The 13,386-nt window shown below is 41.1% G+C and overlaps 1 protein-coding gene across 3 annotated transcripts in view; it reads left to right on the forward strand.

The window, feature by feature from the left end:
• RINT1 (RAD50 interactor 1) overlaps positions 1–13,386 on the forward strand; it is a 36,091-nt gene that overhangs the window by 15,944 nt on the left and 6,761 nt on the right. For 2 of the 3 annotated variants that reach the window (XM_030826011.1, XM_030826010.1), the window contains 5 exons: positions 820–976; positions 2,321–2,431; positions 2,525–2,750; positions 3,841–3,978; positions 7,414–7,613. In XM_030826011.1, the coding sequence (XP_030681871.1) occupies positions 820–976; positions 2,321–2,431; positions 2,525–2,750; positions 3,841–3,978; positions 7,414–7,613 (832 nt within the window). The remainder of the gene's footprint in view (positions 1–819; positions 977–2,320; positions 2,432–2,524; positions 2,751–3,840; positions 3,979–7,413; positions 7,614–13,386) is intronic. The other variant, XM_030826012.1, reaches the window with a different exon arrangement.

The raw sequence follows: 13,386 nt of genomic DNA on the forward strand, positions 1-13,386 counted from the left end.
TTTTTTTTTTTGAGACAGAGTTTCCCTCTTGTTGCCCAGGCTGGAATGAAGTGGCGTGATCTCGGCTCACTGCAGCCTCCACCTCCCGGGTTCAAGCGATTCTCCTGCCTCAGCCTCCCAAGTAGCTGGGATTACAGGCGTGCGCCACCATGCCCGGCTAATTTTGTATTTTTAGTAGAGACGGGGTTTTTCCATGTTGGTCAGGCTGGCCTCGAACTCCTGACCTCAGGTGTTCCACCTGCCTCAGCCTCCCAAAGTGCTGGGATTACAGGTGAGAGCCACTGCACCTGGCTCATTTTTGTGCTTTTTTAAAGACATGGTCTCACTTTGTCACCCAGGCTGAAGTGCAGTGGTGCAGTCATGGCTCACTGCAGTCTTGACCACCCAGGCTCAATTGATTCTCCCACCTCTTGTTCCTGCGTAGCTGGGACTACAGGCACGTGCCACCATGCCCAGCTAATTTTTGTTGTTTTTTGTAGAGACAGGGTTTTGCCATATTGCCTAGGCACGTCTCAAATTCCTGTGAAGTGGCCCAAGTGATTAGCCTGCTTCAGCCTCCCAAAGTGCTGGGATTACAGGCATGATTCACCATCATCATGCCTGGCTTTTTGTGCATTTTAACTGAATGTATATTCAATATAAAGAATTAACTGTATGTTTATTCAATATAAAATTAGATTACATATTATTTGCATCATAATTAACTCTACTGAGTATCTGATACATTTATTGGAAAAATTTATTGTGTGTGTATATATACATATGTGTGTGTATATTAGGTATGCTTTTGATTCTTTTTCCTTGACTTGATTATGTCAGAGATGAATTATTTACTGAGCCAAAGCAACTCCCAGAAAAATACTCTCTTCCTGCCTCCCCTTCTGTTATCCTGCCCATCCAGATTATGCTGACTCCTCTTCAGAAGAGGTTCAGGTATCACTTCAGAGGGAACCGGCAGACTAATGTGTTAAGCAAGGTGTGTTTTGCCAGCTCTTGTCCTTGGTTTTTATTAGTAACAAATGTTAGAGTTTCTGTACCTTTGCTGATTTAAGTTAAAATCTGACTCTCTTCACATTTCTGTTTTTTTTCTAAAGGGCTAAATTCCTGTTTTGTCACTGCTGTTCATATATATAATTGAGGACTTGTGTTCATATACTGCAGGAAAAATAGTATTTCCGCTCTTGGGCATCAGATATTGCTGGGTTATCATTGCGAAACAAAGCAAAGCAAATATTAAGCACTTGGTATTTCTTTTTTTTTTTTTTTTTGAGTTGGAGTCTCGCTCTGTCACCCAGGCTGGAGTGCAGTGGCCCGATCTCTGCTAACTGCAACCTCCACCTCCCAGGTTCAAGCGATTCTCCTGCCTCAGCCTCCCAAGTAGCTGGGACTGCAGGCACATGCCATCACGCCGGGCTAATTTTTGTAATTTTAGTAGAGACGGGTTTCACCATATTGGTCAGGCTGGTCTGGAACTCCTGACCTCAGGTGATCCACCTGCCTCAGCCTCCCAAAGTGCTGGGATTACGGGCGTGAGCCACTGCCCCTGGCATGCACTTGGTATTTCTGCTCTTAAACCTGTATAAGACGTGTAGTTTTTGTAATGCAGACTAGCAGTTTGTTTTTTTTTTTTTGGAACGAAGTTTCGCTCTTGTTGTCCAGGCTGGAGCGCAATGGCGTGATCTCGGCTCACTGCAACCTCTGCCTCCTGGGTTCAAGCGATTCTCCTGCCTCAGCCTCTTGAGTAGCTGGGATTACAGCTACTCAGTCCACGCCCAGCTAATTTTTGTATATTTAGTTGAGACGGGGTTTCACCATGTTGACCAGTCTGGTCTTGAACTTCTGACCTCAGGTGATCCACCCCGCCTCGGCCTCCCAAAGTGCTGGGATTACAGGTGTGAGCCACGACGCCTGGCCAGCAATTTTTTTCTTAATTTACTTTTTGAAAATAAAAACCATAAGAAAATAATATTAAAATTATTTTCAAATGCTATTTCAAAAAATATAGGCCATCAGTTCTTTGTAATACTCATCATTTTACATATTATTGAAGTGCTAGGTTTTAAATATATATGGCATTGTAAATTTATGAGTTTATTGACTTAAGTCATATTATTGAAATTTGTTGGGAGTACATTGGCAAACATTTGATTATTAAGCCTTGCAGGAGTTTAAAATGCGGAGTAGAAATTGTGCTCTTACATACAGGAATTTTCAACTAATTTTTATAAGTGTTGTGCATATACAATTAAATAGACTCATGTAATTGTAACTTTCTAATTGGAATGACTTAAGAATTCAAACTATTTTCCTCCTTCCTTAGCCAGAATGGTACTTGGCTCAAGTACTTATGTGGATTGGAAACCATACTGAATTTCTGGATGAGAAGATTCAGCCAATATTAGACAAAGTAGGCTCTTTGGTAAATGCAAGGGTAAGAGACTCAGTCAAGTGTTTCTGTTTTAGAACTGTATGTGTGCATGGATAACTTTTTATTTACATACCTCATGTTTGTATATTTTTTTAGCTTGAATTTTCTCGGGGCCTTATGATGCTGGTTCTTGAGAAGTTAGCCACTGATATTCCTTGTCTGCTGTATGATGACAATCTCTTCTGTCATTTGGTGGATGAAGTACTCTTGTTTGAAAGGGATCTACACAGTGTTCATGGCTATCCTGGCACTTTTGCTAGTTGTATGCATATTCTATCAGAGGAAACCTGTTTTCAGAGATGGTTGACGGTGGAGAGAAAATGTAAGTGTTGATGTGGCCAGAGGATAGGGAAATATGTCTGTTTCTGTGCATATACATTTTTGATATTTTTCTTCTCCAGTTCTAAGTAGGAACTAGAGCCATTTGAAATCTTCTTTGTCAGGGTTTTCTGAGTTTCCTTCAGAGATAATCTTTTCTTTACTTCACATGAAACTTCCATTTTTCCTGAAATTACACTCTACCTATTTCTAGAGTGGAATAGTCAAGCCAGTGGGGTGTTTAATTGTTTTATAGATTTTATCATATAATTTATTTATTTTATTTTTATTTATTTATTTTGGGACAGACTCTTGCTCTGTTGCCCAGGCTAAAGTGCAGTAGTTCGATCTCAGCCCATTGCAACCTCCACCCCCTGGGTTCAAGCGATTCTCCTGTCTCAGCCTCCCGAGTAGTTGGGATTACAGGCACGCACTACCACGCCTGGCTAATTTTTCTGTTTTTAGGAGTGACAGGGTTACAACATGTTGGCCAGGCTTGTCTGGAACTCCTGACTTCAGGTAATCCACCTGCCTTGGCCTCCCAAAGTGTCAGAATATTTTATTTTTTTATTTTTGAGATAGGGTCTTACTTTGTCACCCAGGCTAGAGTAGAGTGGGCCGATCATGGCTTACTGCAGCCTCGACCTCCGGTGCTCAGGTGATCGTCCTGCCTCAGCCACCCCAGTAGCTGGGACTATAGGTGTATGCAAGCCATGCCTGGCTATTTTTTGTATTTTTTGTAGAGATGGGGTTTCCCTGGGGTTTTGCCCAAGCTGGTTGTGAACTCCTAGACTCAAGCAATCCACCCACCTTGGCCTCCCGGAGTGCTGGGATTACTGGTGTAAGCCACTGCGCCTGGCCAATAGAATCTTTTTGACTGTAGCTTATCTAGTCAACGTAACTATTTTCAAAATTTGGGGGTGGGAGTAAAGTATCCTGTTTAAAGCATTAAGTTAAATTTAGTACAACTAGTGGGAGATTGTAGGTTTGTTTATTTTTTATAGAAAAGCCATCATTCCTAAAAAATTACAAGTTGAATAATTAGGAACGACTGTAACTACTTAATCGACATAATCGTTTTGTCTGCTTATCAGTTGCTCTTCAAAAAATGGACTCAATGCTTTCCTCAGAAGCTGCCTGGGTATCGCAATATAAGGATATCACTGACGTGGATGAAATGAAAGTTCCAGATTGTGCAGAAACTTTTATGACTCTACTCTTGGTTATAACTGGTAAGTATAAGTCTTTTAAGATATGACTTTGTTTTAAAAGTACTGTCTTCACATGGTACTTTTTAAAGTAGCTCAGTAGGCTGGGTGCTGTGGCTCATGCCTGTAATCCCAGCACTTTGAGAGGCTGAGACGGGCAGGTTGCTTGAGCCCAGGAGTTCGAGAACAGCCTGGGGTACATGGTGAAACTCCCTCTCTTTCAAAAAGTACAGAAATTAGCCAGGTGTGGTGGTGTGTGCCTGTAGTCCCAGCTACTTGGGAGGCTGAGGTGGGAGGACTGTTTGAGCATGGGAGGTAGAGGTTGCAGTGAGCCGTGATCGCGCCACTGCAGTCCAGCCTTGGTGACAGAGTGAGACTCTGTCAATAAAGTAATCAATAAATAAGTGGCTCAGCAAATTAATATTATATGATGGTTATCTTCAAATTCAGTTTCTATATTGGTAGAAATCTAACAAAATATTTGAACTTTTGGGTTTTTAATAATTTAAGGATTTAAACATTGGTATACATGAAGGAAAACTTCCTGAATAATTACACAAAAACAATCAAATAAGAATTTAATTTTATTATCCAAACTGTCTTGCTGTTGGGCTTTTTAGGTGTCTTCAGTAAGTGGTGATTGGCCTATATTTTAAATATTTTCTTGATCTTGATTTATTAAAGATTGCAGAAGAGAGTAAAATAATGAAGTAATTTTAAGGATTGGAGTAGTAATTGTAACTTTTGTTACAGTGCAGGGATTCTCTGGCTGGAGGGTAGCCTAGCATCCTCTGGCCCTGGTTGGTCTTTAGCCAATCACGTTGCCCCTTTGTGGGCCTGCTTGTTGTCCAGGTGCCACTGGACCCTCATTGCTACCATCCCTGGCCCTCTTTACCTTTGTTGACCACTAGACTGTCCGTTTCTTAGGCTTGTCTGGTAACCTGAAGAAGTATCATTCCAGCCCAGTGAGTTAATAATTCCTTTTTTTTTTTTTTGAGACGGAGTCTCACTCTGTCACCCAGGCTGGAGTGCAGTGGCACGATCTTGGCTCACTGCAACCTCTGCTGCCCGGGATCAAGCAATTCTTCTGCCTCCGCCTCCCAAGTAGCTGGGATTATAGGCACCTGCTGCCACGCCCAGCTAATTTTTGAATTTTTAGTAGAGATGGGGTTTCACCATCTTAGCCAGGCTGGTCTTGAACTCCTGACCTTGTGATCCACCTGCCTCGGCCTCCCAAAGTGCTGGGATTACAGGTGTGAGCCACCGCGCCCAGCCATCATTCCATATTTTTAACTATAAGAAAAATATGAAAAACACTAAGACAAAAAAATTAAGGAAAATTCATGTGTCTCTTAAAAACTTTTTATTCAGAAAATTTTCAAACATACACAAAAGTAGGATAATACAATGAACTCTCAGGTACCTATTACCAAAGTTTAAAGCAATTATCACTTTTCTGTTATATTTTACTCCTCAATTTTTTTTTTCTGGAGTATTTTAAAGAAAATTTCAGACGTCTCACGTCAATTGTAAATTCTTTTTTTTTTTTTTTTTTGAGACAATTTCGCTCTTGTCACCCAGGCTGGAGTGCAATGGCGCGATCTCAGCTCACTGCAACCTCCGCCTCCTGGGTTCAAGCAGTTCTCCTACCTCAGCCTCCTCAGTAGCTGGGATTACAGATGCCTGCCACCATGCCTGGCTAATTTTTTTTTTGTATTTTTACTAAAAATACAAAAATTTACAGGCAGTTGGCCAGGCGCGGTGGCTCACGCCTGTAATCCCAGCACTTTGGGAGGCTGAGGTGGGCAGATCATAAGGTCAGGAGATCCAGACCATCCTGGCTAACACAGTGAAACCCCGTCTCTACTAAAAATACAAAAAAATTAGCTAGGCACGGTGGCGGCTCTACTAGAGATGGGGTTTCATGTTGCGCAGACTGGTCTCAAACTCCTGACCTCAGGTGACCCACCTGCCTTGGCCTCCCAAAGTGCTGGGATTACAGGTGTGAGCCACCATGCTTGCCTGTAAATTTTTTTTTTTTTTTTTTTTTGATACGGAGTCTCGCTCTGTCGCCCAGGCTGGAGTGCTGTGGCGCAATCTCGGCTCACTGCAAGCTCCACCTCCTGGGTTCACACCATTCTCCTGCCTCAGCCTCCTGAGTAGCTGGAACTACAGGCACCAGCCACCATACCCAGCTAATTTTTTTTTTTTTTTTTTTGAGATGGAGTCTCACTCTGTCGCCCAGGCTGGAGGGCAGTGGCGCAATCTCGGCTCACTGCAAGCTCCGCCTCCCGGGTTCACGCCATTCTCCTGCCTCAGCCTCCCGAGTAGCTGGGACTACAGGCGGCCGCCACCATGCCTGGTTAATTTTTTGTATTTTTAGTAGAGATGGGGTTTCACCGTGTTAGCCAGGATGGTCTCGGTCTCCTGACCTCGTGATCCACCCGCCTCGGATTACAGGTGTGAGCCACTGTGCCCGGCGAATTTTTTTGTATTTTTAGTAGAGACGGGGTTTCACCATGTTAGCTGGGATGGTCTGGATCTCCTGACCTCGTGATCCACCCACCTCGGCCTCCCAAAGTGCTGGGATTACAGGTGTGAGCCACCGTGCCCGGCCAACTGCCTATAAATTCTTAAATGTGTATCTTCTAATTTATCCAAGTCCTTTCTTTTTTTAAAAAAATGCCGTGGGCCGGGCGCAGTGGCTCACGCCTGTAATCCCAGCACTTTGGGAGGCCGAGGCGGGCGGATCACGAGGTCAGGAGATCGAGACCATCCTGGCTAACACAGTGAAACCCCGTCTCTACTAAAAATACAATAAAAAAATGCCGTTTATTTGTTGAAGAAACTGTCATTTTTTTTTCTTTCTTTCTTCCTTTTTTTTTTTTTGTTAGACGGAGCCTCACTCTGTTGCCCAGGCTGGAATGCAGTGGTGCCATGTTGGCTAACTGCAACCTCCACCTCCCAGGTTCAAGTAATTCTCCTGCCTCAGACTCCCGAGTAGCTGGGATTACAGGCACACGCCACTACTGTCTGGCTAATTTTTGTAGTTTTGGTAGAGATGAGGTGTCAGCATGTTGGCCAGGCTAGTCTTAAACTCCTGACCTCAAGTGATCCACTTGCCTTGGCCTCACAAAGTGCTGGGATTACAGGCATGAGCTACCGCGCCTAGCCAAAACTGTCATTTTTATATATAATTTTTTCATTTGCCTTTTTAAAAACTTGAGGCATAGTTTACATACAGTGTAATGTGCAGATCTTATGTGTATTGTTCAATGAGTTTTGGCAAACGTACATACTTTTGAAACTCATATCCTTAAGAGAGCTCAGAAATAAATCCACACTTGACTGGTCAATTGATTTTTGACAAAAGCACTGAAGCAGGACGGTAGGTAAAACTTATAACTATATCATAGATGGTACCAAAACCTTCATATGTCTTAATAACTTTTTCCACAGACAGGTATAAAAATCTTCCCACAGCTTCCCGAAAGCTGCAGTTCCTGGAGTTACAGAAGGACTTAGTAGATGATTTTAGGATACGATTAACACAGGTGATGAAAGAAGAGACTAGAGCTTCCCTTGGCTTTCGATACTGTGCAATTCTTAATGCTGTGAACTACATCTCAACAGTACTAGCAGATTGGGCTGACAATGTTGTGAGTTAATATGCTTTTATAATAAGTAATATATTACTAGTTCGAACTATTTTATTAGTACTTTTCAAAATGTTGAATCTATTGCAAGCAAAAATAAACATGCTAGACAGAACCATAGTGCCATAATTAGAAGGTGTAATTAAAATACACATTTTTCTCAATCAAATCTCAAGTAGTTAAATAATCCTGATATTTTAATGTATTTAATCATTGGAAAAGCAAGCAAGCCTTTCATGAAATAGTTGTTTATAGAGTGAACCATACTTGGAAATATTCATGTATGGTAATTGCAATCACAGGAAAAGCTAAGATTAAATAATGATGTCAAAAGCAATCCAGGACTTTAAGGAAAATAAAAGAATAACGTTTAATACCTCTTGAATGTCTTCAAAACATGACAGATTATAAAGAGTCATGAAAATAGGAAGAAACATTTAAAGTTTTAATTGTTTCATACATTAAAAATCTATTTGGCTGGATGCAGTGGCTCATGCTCTTAATCCCAGCACTTTAGGAGGCTGAGATGGGAGAATTGCTTGAGCCCAGGAGTTGGAGACCAACCTGGGCAACATAGGGAGACCCCATTTCTCCAAAGAATAAAAAATAAAATAAAATCAGCCAGGCGTGGTGGCACATGCCTGTAGTCCGAGCTACCTGGGAGGCTGAGGTGGGAGGATCACTGGAGCCCAGAAATTCATAACCAGCTGTGCAACATAGCCCCTGTCTCTAGAAAAAATAAAAATAAGAAACTAACATTTTGTGTATCATATTTTCAAATATATGCAAGAGTAAATAGAATAGGAAAATGAACTTCTGTGGTGTGGCTATCACTCAACTTTTTTTTTTTTTTTTTTTTGAGACAGAGTTTCGCTCTTGTTGCCCAGGCTGGAGTGCAATGGTGCGATCTCGGCTCACTGCAACCTCTGTCTCCTGGGTTCAAGGGATTATCCTGCCTCAGCCTCCTGAGTAGCTGGGATTACAGGCACCCGCCACCACACCTGCCTAATTTTTTTGTTTGTTTTTTGTTTTTTTTTTTAGTAGAGACGAGGTTTCACCATGTTGGCCAGGCTGGTCTCAAACTCCTGACCTCAGGTGATCCACCCGCTTCTGCCTCCCAAAGTGCTGGGATTATAGGCGTGAGCCACCATGCCCGGCTCACTCAACTTCTTACACCAATTTTGTTTTATTTAAACCTCTCTTCTGCCCCCCAATACTTGATTATTTTGAAGCAGATCTCAGATATCATATTTCATGGTAATATTTATATAGAGAGATATATATTAGTATTTATTTCTAAAAGGTAAGAACTCTTTAAAAAAAACAACACTATGATTGTATCTGAAAAAATTAACTGATTTATTGGAAGGTATATTTTAAATAAATCTATAAATAAAAAACTTGGGTCTAGTTAACAAATACCGTAAGACCTTTTCCCTCCAGATTCTACTGACCCTTCCCTTCTCCATGCAGATTCTGACAAGATTCGATCTGCCTAATTATTATTAAGTAAACCTACTGACAGATTTGATATGCCTAAGTATAATTATTAAGTAGTACTTTATTTTTACTGTTTTTAGTAATTCAAGGAATATCCTGGCTATCAGGACTTTTGGCAATCAGATTTTCCAATAGATGCTTCCAAACAAAAGTCTAATTAGCCTTTATATCCTTGACATAGACAGATGAATTCTTTTAGATGTTTTAGATATTAACATAATCTTAGAGGACTTTCAGAACTCCCTTCTTGAACAGGGTGCCCTTAGGTTAAGAATCATTGTTCTGAGATCATCTGTGAGAATACAAAATCAACTTAGGTTTATACCAACTTGGGTGTCCCATAAAGTAAATTTCATGACAGAACGCATAAACAGAGAACTAGGATGACCATGAAATGGTAAAATAGAATAGACATTATTAAATATTAAAGAAACTAACTGTACTGAATAAATCTGATAATGACTATGAAAATTTTAATATGAATTATTAAAAATATAAAATATATAATTGTCATAAAATGAAAACAGGAAGGTAAACAAGACAAATGCAATTTTAACTAAAGACTTAAATATACTATTAGAATGTGATAGGTAAAGTGAGAATTAAAAAATTGTAAAGTTAAATAATTAGATTGATTAACTGAAGATTAGTGATACATTCCATAGTATAATAGGGAAAAACACAGTTTTCAAGTGTGTCCAGATGAGTCACAAAGATGGACAAGGTAAATTAATTTAAAATTTCTGTACATTATCTTAATGCAATAAAACAAGAAATAAAAGCAGAAACGGAATATATTCAAACATGGACATGTAAAAACATTAAATGCCTGGATTAGGAAGGAAGTCTAGAAAACATGACATTTTAAATTATGAGTTTAGGAATAAAAATTGTAGTATACCAATTAGTGCACTATATAGTACATTTTGTTATATGTAGAACAAAAATTTATGGTTACTTCTAAAGCATTATATAGAAGAAAATGTATTCCTCATAATACCTATTTTAATGTGAAAGAAAAAGCCAAACAAAAACCATTTTTATTTAAATTTTAAATAAGCCAAATAAATAGGCAAAAATAAATATAATAAATATACTAATCATGGATATAAACAAGATAAAAATCTGATAAACACAATCATAGTTTATGCTTATCTGTACTCTATCTGGGACTTAGTAATTAGTTAAAGTTTTTTTCCTATAAAAATAACTGAAATCCATGTGCATAATGTCATTCTGCTGAGCAAGGAAAATAAAACAATTATTTCATAATATGATTATAAGATAGAGGGTAACGATCAATTTGTTTATAAAGTCAGCTAATCAGTCTGGGTGTGTTGGCTCATGCCTGTAATCCCAACACTTTGGGAGGCCGAGGCGTGTGGATCACCTGAGGTCAGGAGTTCGAGACCAGCCTGGCCAACATGGTGAAATCCTGTCTTTACTAAAAATAAAAAAATTAGCCGGGCTTAGTAGCACATGCCTGTAATCCCAGCTACTCAGGAGGCTGAGGCAGAAGAATCGCTTGAACCCGGGAGGCAGAGGTTGCAGTGAGCTGAGAATACCTGGGCAGCAAGAGTGAAACTCTGTCTCAAAAAAAAAATAGAGTCAGTTAATTAGCATACATGCATTCATTTTGTACTTTTATGTGTTGTGTTTCTAATTTAAGTAAGTATTCTCTCAGCACCCCCACAGCTCCATATTCTGCTAAGCATTTTTAGTAATATGAAACAAATTGTTATTCTTGATTCTTGTGCGAGAATTTTTTCTTCAATGAAATTATTTGTAGAACATCATCAACTGCTTTACTTGGTGCTATAGTCTGTTTAAGAAAGATGGCTGGGCACGATGTCTCACACCTGTAATCCCAACACTGGGAAGCCAAGGTGGGCTGATCGCTTAAGCCCAGGAGTTTGAGACCAGCCTGGGCAACATGGTGAGACCTCATCTCTACAAAAAATACAAAAAATTAGCTGAGCATGGTGGTGTACCCCTGTAGTCCTAGCTGCTTGGGAAGCTAAGGTGGGAGGATCACTTGAGCTCAGGAGTTGGAGACCAGCCTGGGCAGCATAGGGAGACCCTGTCTCTACATAAAATTTAAAAAAAAAATTAACCGGGCATGGCAGGCATGCCCTGTGGTCCCAGCTACTTGGAGGCTGAGGTGGAAAGATTGCTTGAGCCCGGGAGGTTGAGACTGCAGTGAGCCTTCATCACACCACTGCACTCCAGCCTGGGCAACAGAGGGAGACCCTGTCTCCACCCACCAAAAAAAGAAAGATGAATTAGCCATCATCCCTACCCTTAGAAAACGTATAATCTCATGCTGAATTAACTAGGTTCTCTGTCAGCAGAGAAATAAATTTCAGACTTGATTGTTCAAATTGTGAATGAACTGTGTCCTAGCATGGTTATGATGGTGCAAATCTAGCCGGGTGTGGTGGCTCACACCTGTAATCCCAGCACTTTGGGAGGCCAAGGTGGGTGGATCACCTGATGTCAGGAGTTTGAGACCAGCCTGGCCAACATGGTGGAATCCCGTCTTTACCAAAAATACAAAAAATTAGCCAGGCGTGGCCGGGCACAGTAGTTCTCACCTATAATCCCAGCACTTTGGGAGGCCGAGGTGGGCAGATCACCTGAGGTCAGGAGTTCGAGACCAGCCTGGCCAAGATGGTGAAACCCCATCTCTACTAAAAATACAAAAATTAGCCAGGCATGGTGGTGGGCGCCTGTAGTCCCAGCTACTCGGGAGGTTGAGACAGGAGAATTGCATGAACCTGGGAGGTGGAGGTTGCTGTGAGCTGAGATTGTGCCACTGCACTCCAGCCTGGGCGACAGAGCAAGACTCTGTCTCAAAAAAAAAAAAAAAAAAAGCCAGGCGTGGTTGCGGGCGCCTATAATCCCAGCTATTCAGGAGGCTGAGGCAGGAGAATCGCTTGAACCGGGAGGCAGAGGTTGCAGTGAGCCAAGATTGCGCCATTGCACTCCAGCCTGGGCGACAAGAGCAAAACTCCGTCTCAAAAAAAAAAAAAAAAACTATATGATGCAAATTCTGTCTTAACCTCAAACATTCTTTAATCCTATTCACAGGCCTTCAGCCAGTGAATACTGTATAAGTAAAAATTATTAAAGCTTTTGTATTGCATAATTAGAAAAAGGAAAAAGAATGGACAGAATTCACTTTCCATTTGTTTCAGGTTGTCTACTGATAACTGTCTGCCTGTTGCCAGATTGTGCCAAGCCTGAAATAAGCAGACATTCAGAATTAGGAATTTTTCAGTTGTAGGTGACAGGTATCAGATTCAAACTGGCCTAAGTTGGGGTGTGGGGTGAGATATGGGAGGTGAGGAATTTAACTTTCTAAAAGGATTAGGCATGGCTGTTCTAAAGTTGTCCATTTCTGGTTTTGTTCTGAGGCAGGCTCTGGACGTGTGGCCACAGGTGGTTCCAGGCTCACATGGTCCTTCTGCAATCTCAAAAGAAGAGTGCTGCTTCTCTGATAGTTGCAGCAGAAATACCAAGGTGCCTCTCATATGTCCATCTCTGAACAATCACTAGTGCAGCCAGGGCATGGTATTACCAAGTTATGTGTGCATCCCTGGCACCAAAGGATAGGGCTGACACCACCTAAGTTGTCTCAGATTGGGGAATTGGTTCCCCAAAGGAAAACTGGGCTACTGTTAAAAGGGGAAAAGTTGCCATGTAAAAGTAGTTGATGCCCATGACACATTGCCATGCAAAAAGATATGGGGTGGGGGCACGGGAGGAGAGGGGGAGATGGGGAGAGACAGAGATGATTTAGGTTCATGTTGGGTAGTCTGAATTTTAATAGTAAATGTATAAAAAAATTAACCACCAGATTTTATGGTTTGTTCGTTATCCATGAAATCTTTGGGAGAATTCTAAATGGCTTTTGGTTTTTAAAATTTTAGTTTGTTTTATTTCAAGAACTTTAAAAGAAAAGCAACTGAAAATTCTTAAGCAAACGTTTCAAGGGTAGCCAAATGTTTTTTATTTTGTTTTTTTTTGAGACAAGATTCTCACTTTGTCACCCAGGCTGGATTGCAGTGGTGTGATCTTGGCTCACTCCAACTTCTGCCTCCCAGGTTCAAGTGATTCTCCTGCCTCAGCTTTCTGAGTAGCTGGGATTACAGGCGCCCGCCACCATGCCCGACTAACTTTTGTATTTTTAGTAGAGATGGGGTTTCACCATGTTGGTCAGGCTGATCTCAAACCTCAGACCCCAAGTGATCTGCCGCCCCGGGCTCCCAAAGTG

The sequence above is a fragment of the Nomascus leucogenys genome, chromosome 13, assembly GCF_006542625.1.
Source record: "Nomascus leucogenys isolate Asia chromosome 13, Asia_NLE_v1, whole genome shotgun sequence".
NCBI lineage: Eukaryota > Metazoa > Chordata > Mammalia > Primates > Hylobatidae > Nomascus > Nomascus leucogenys.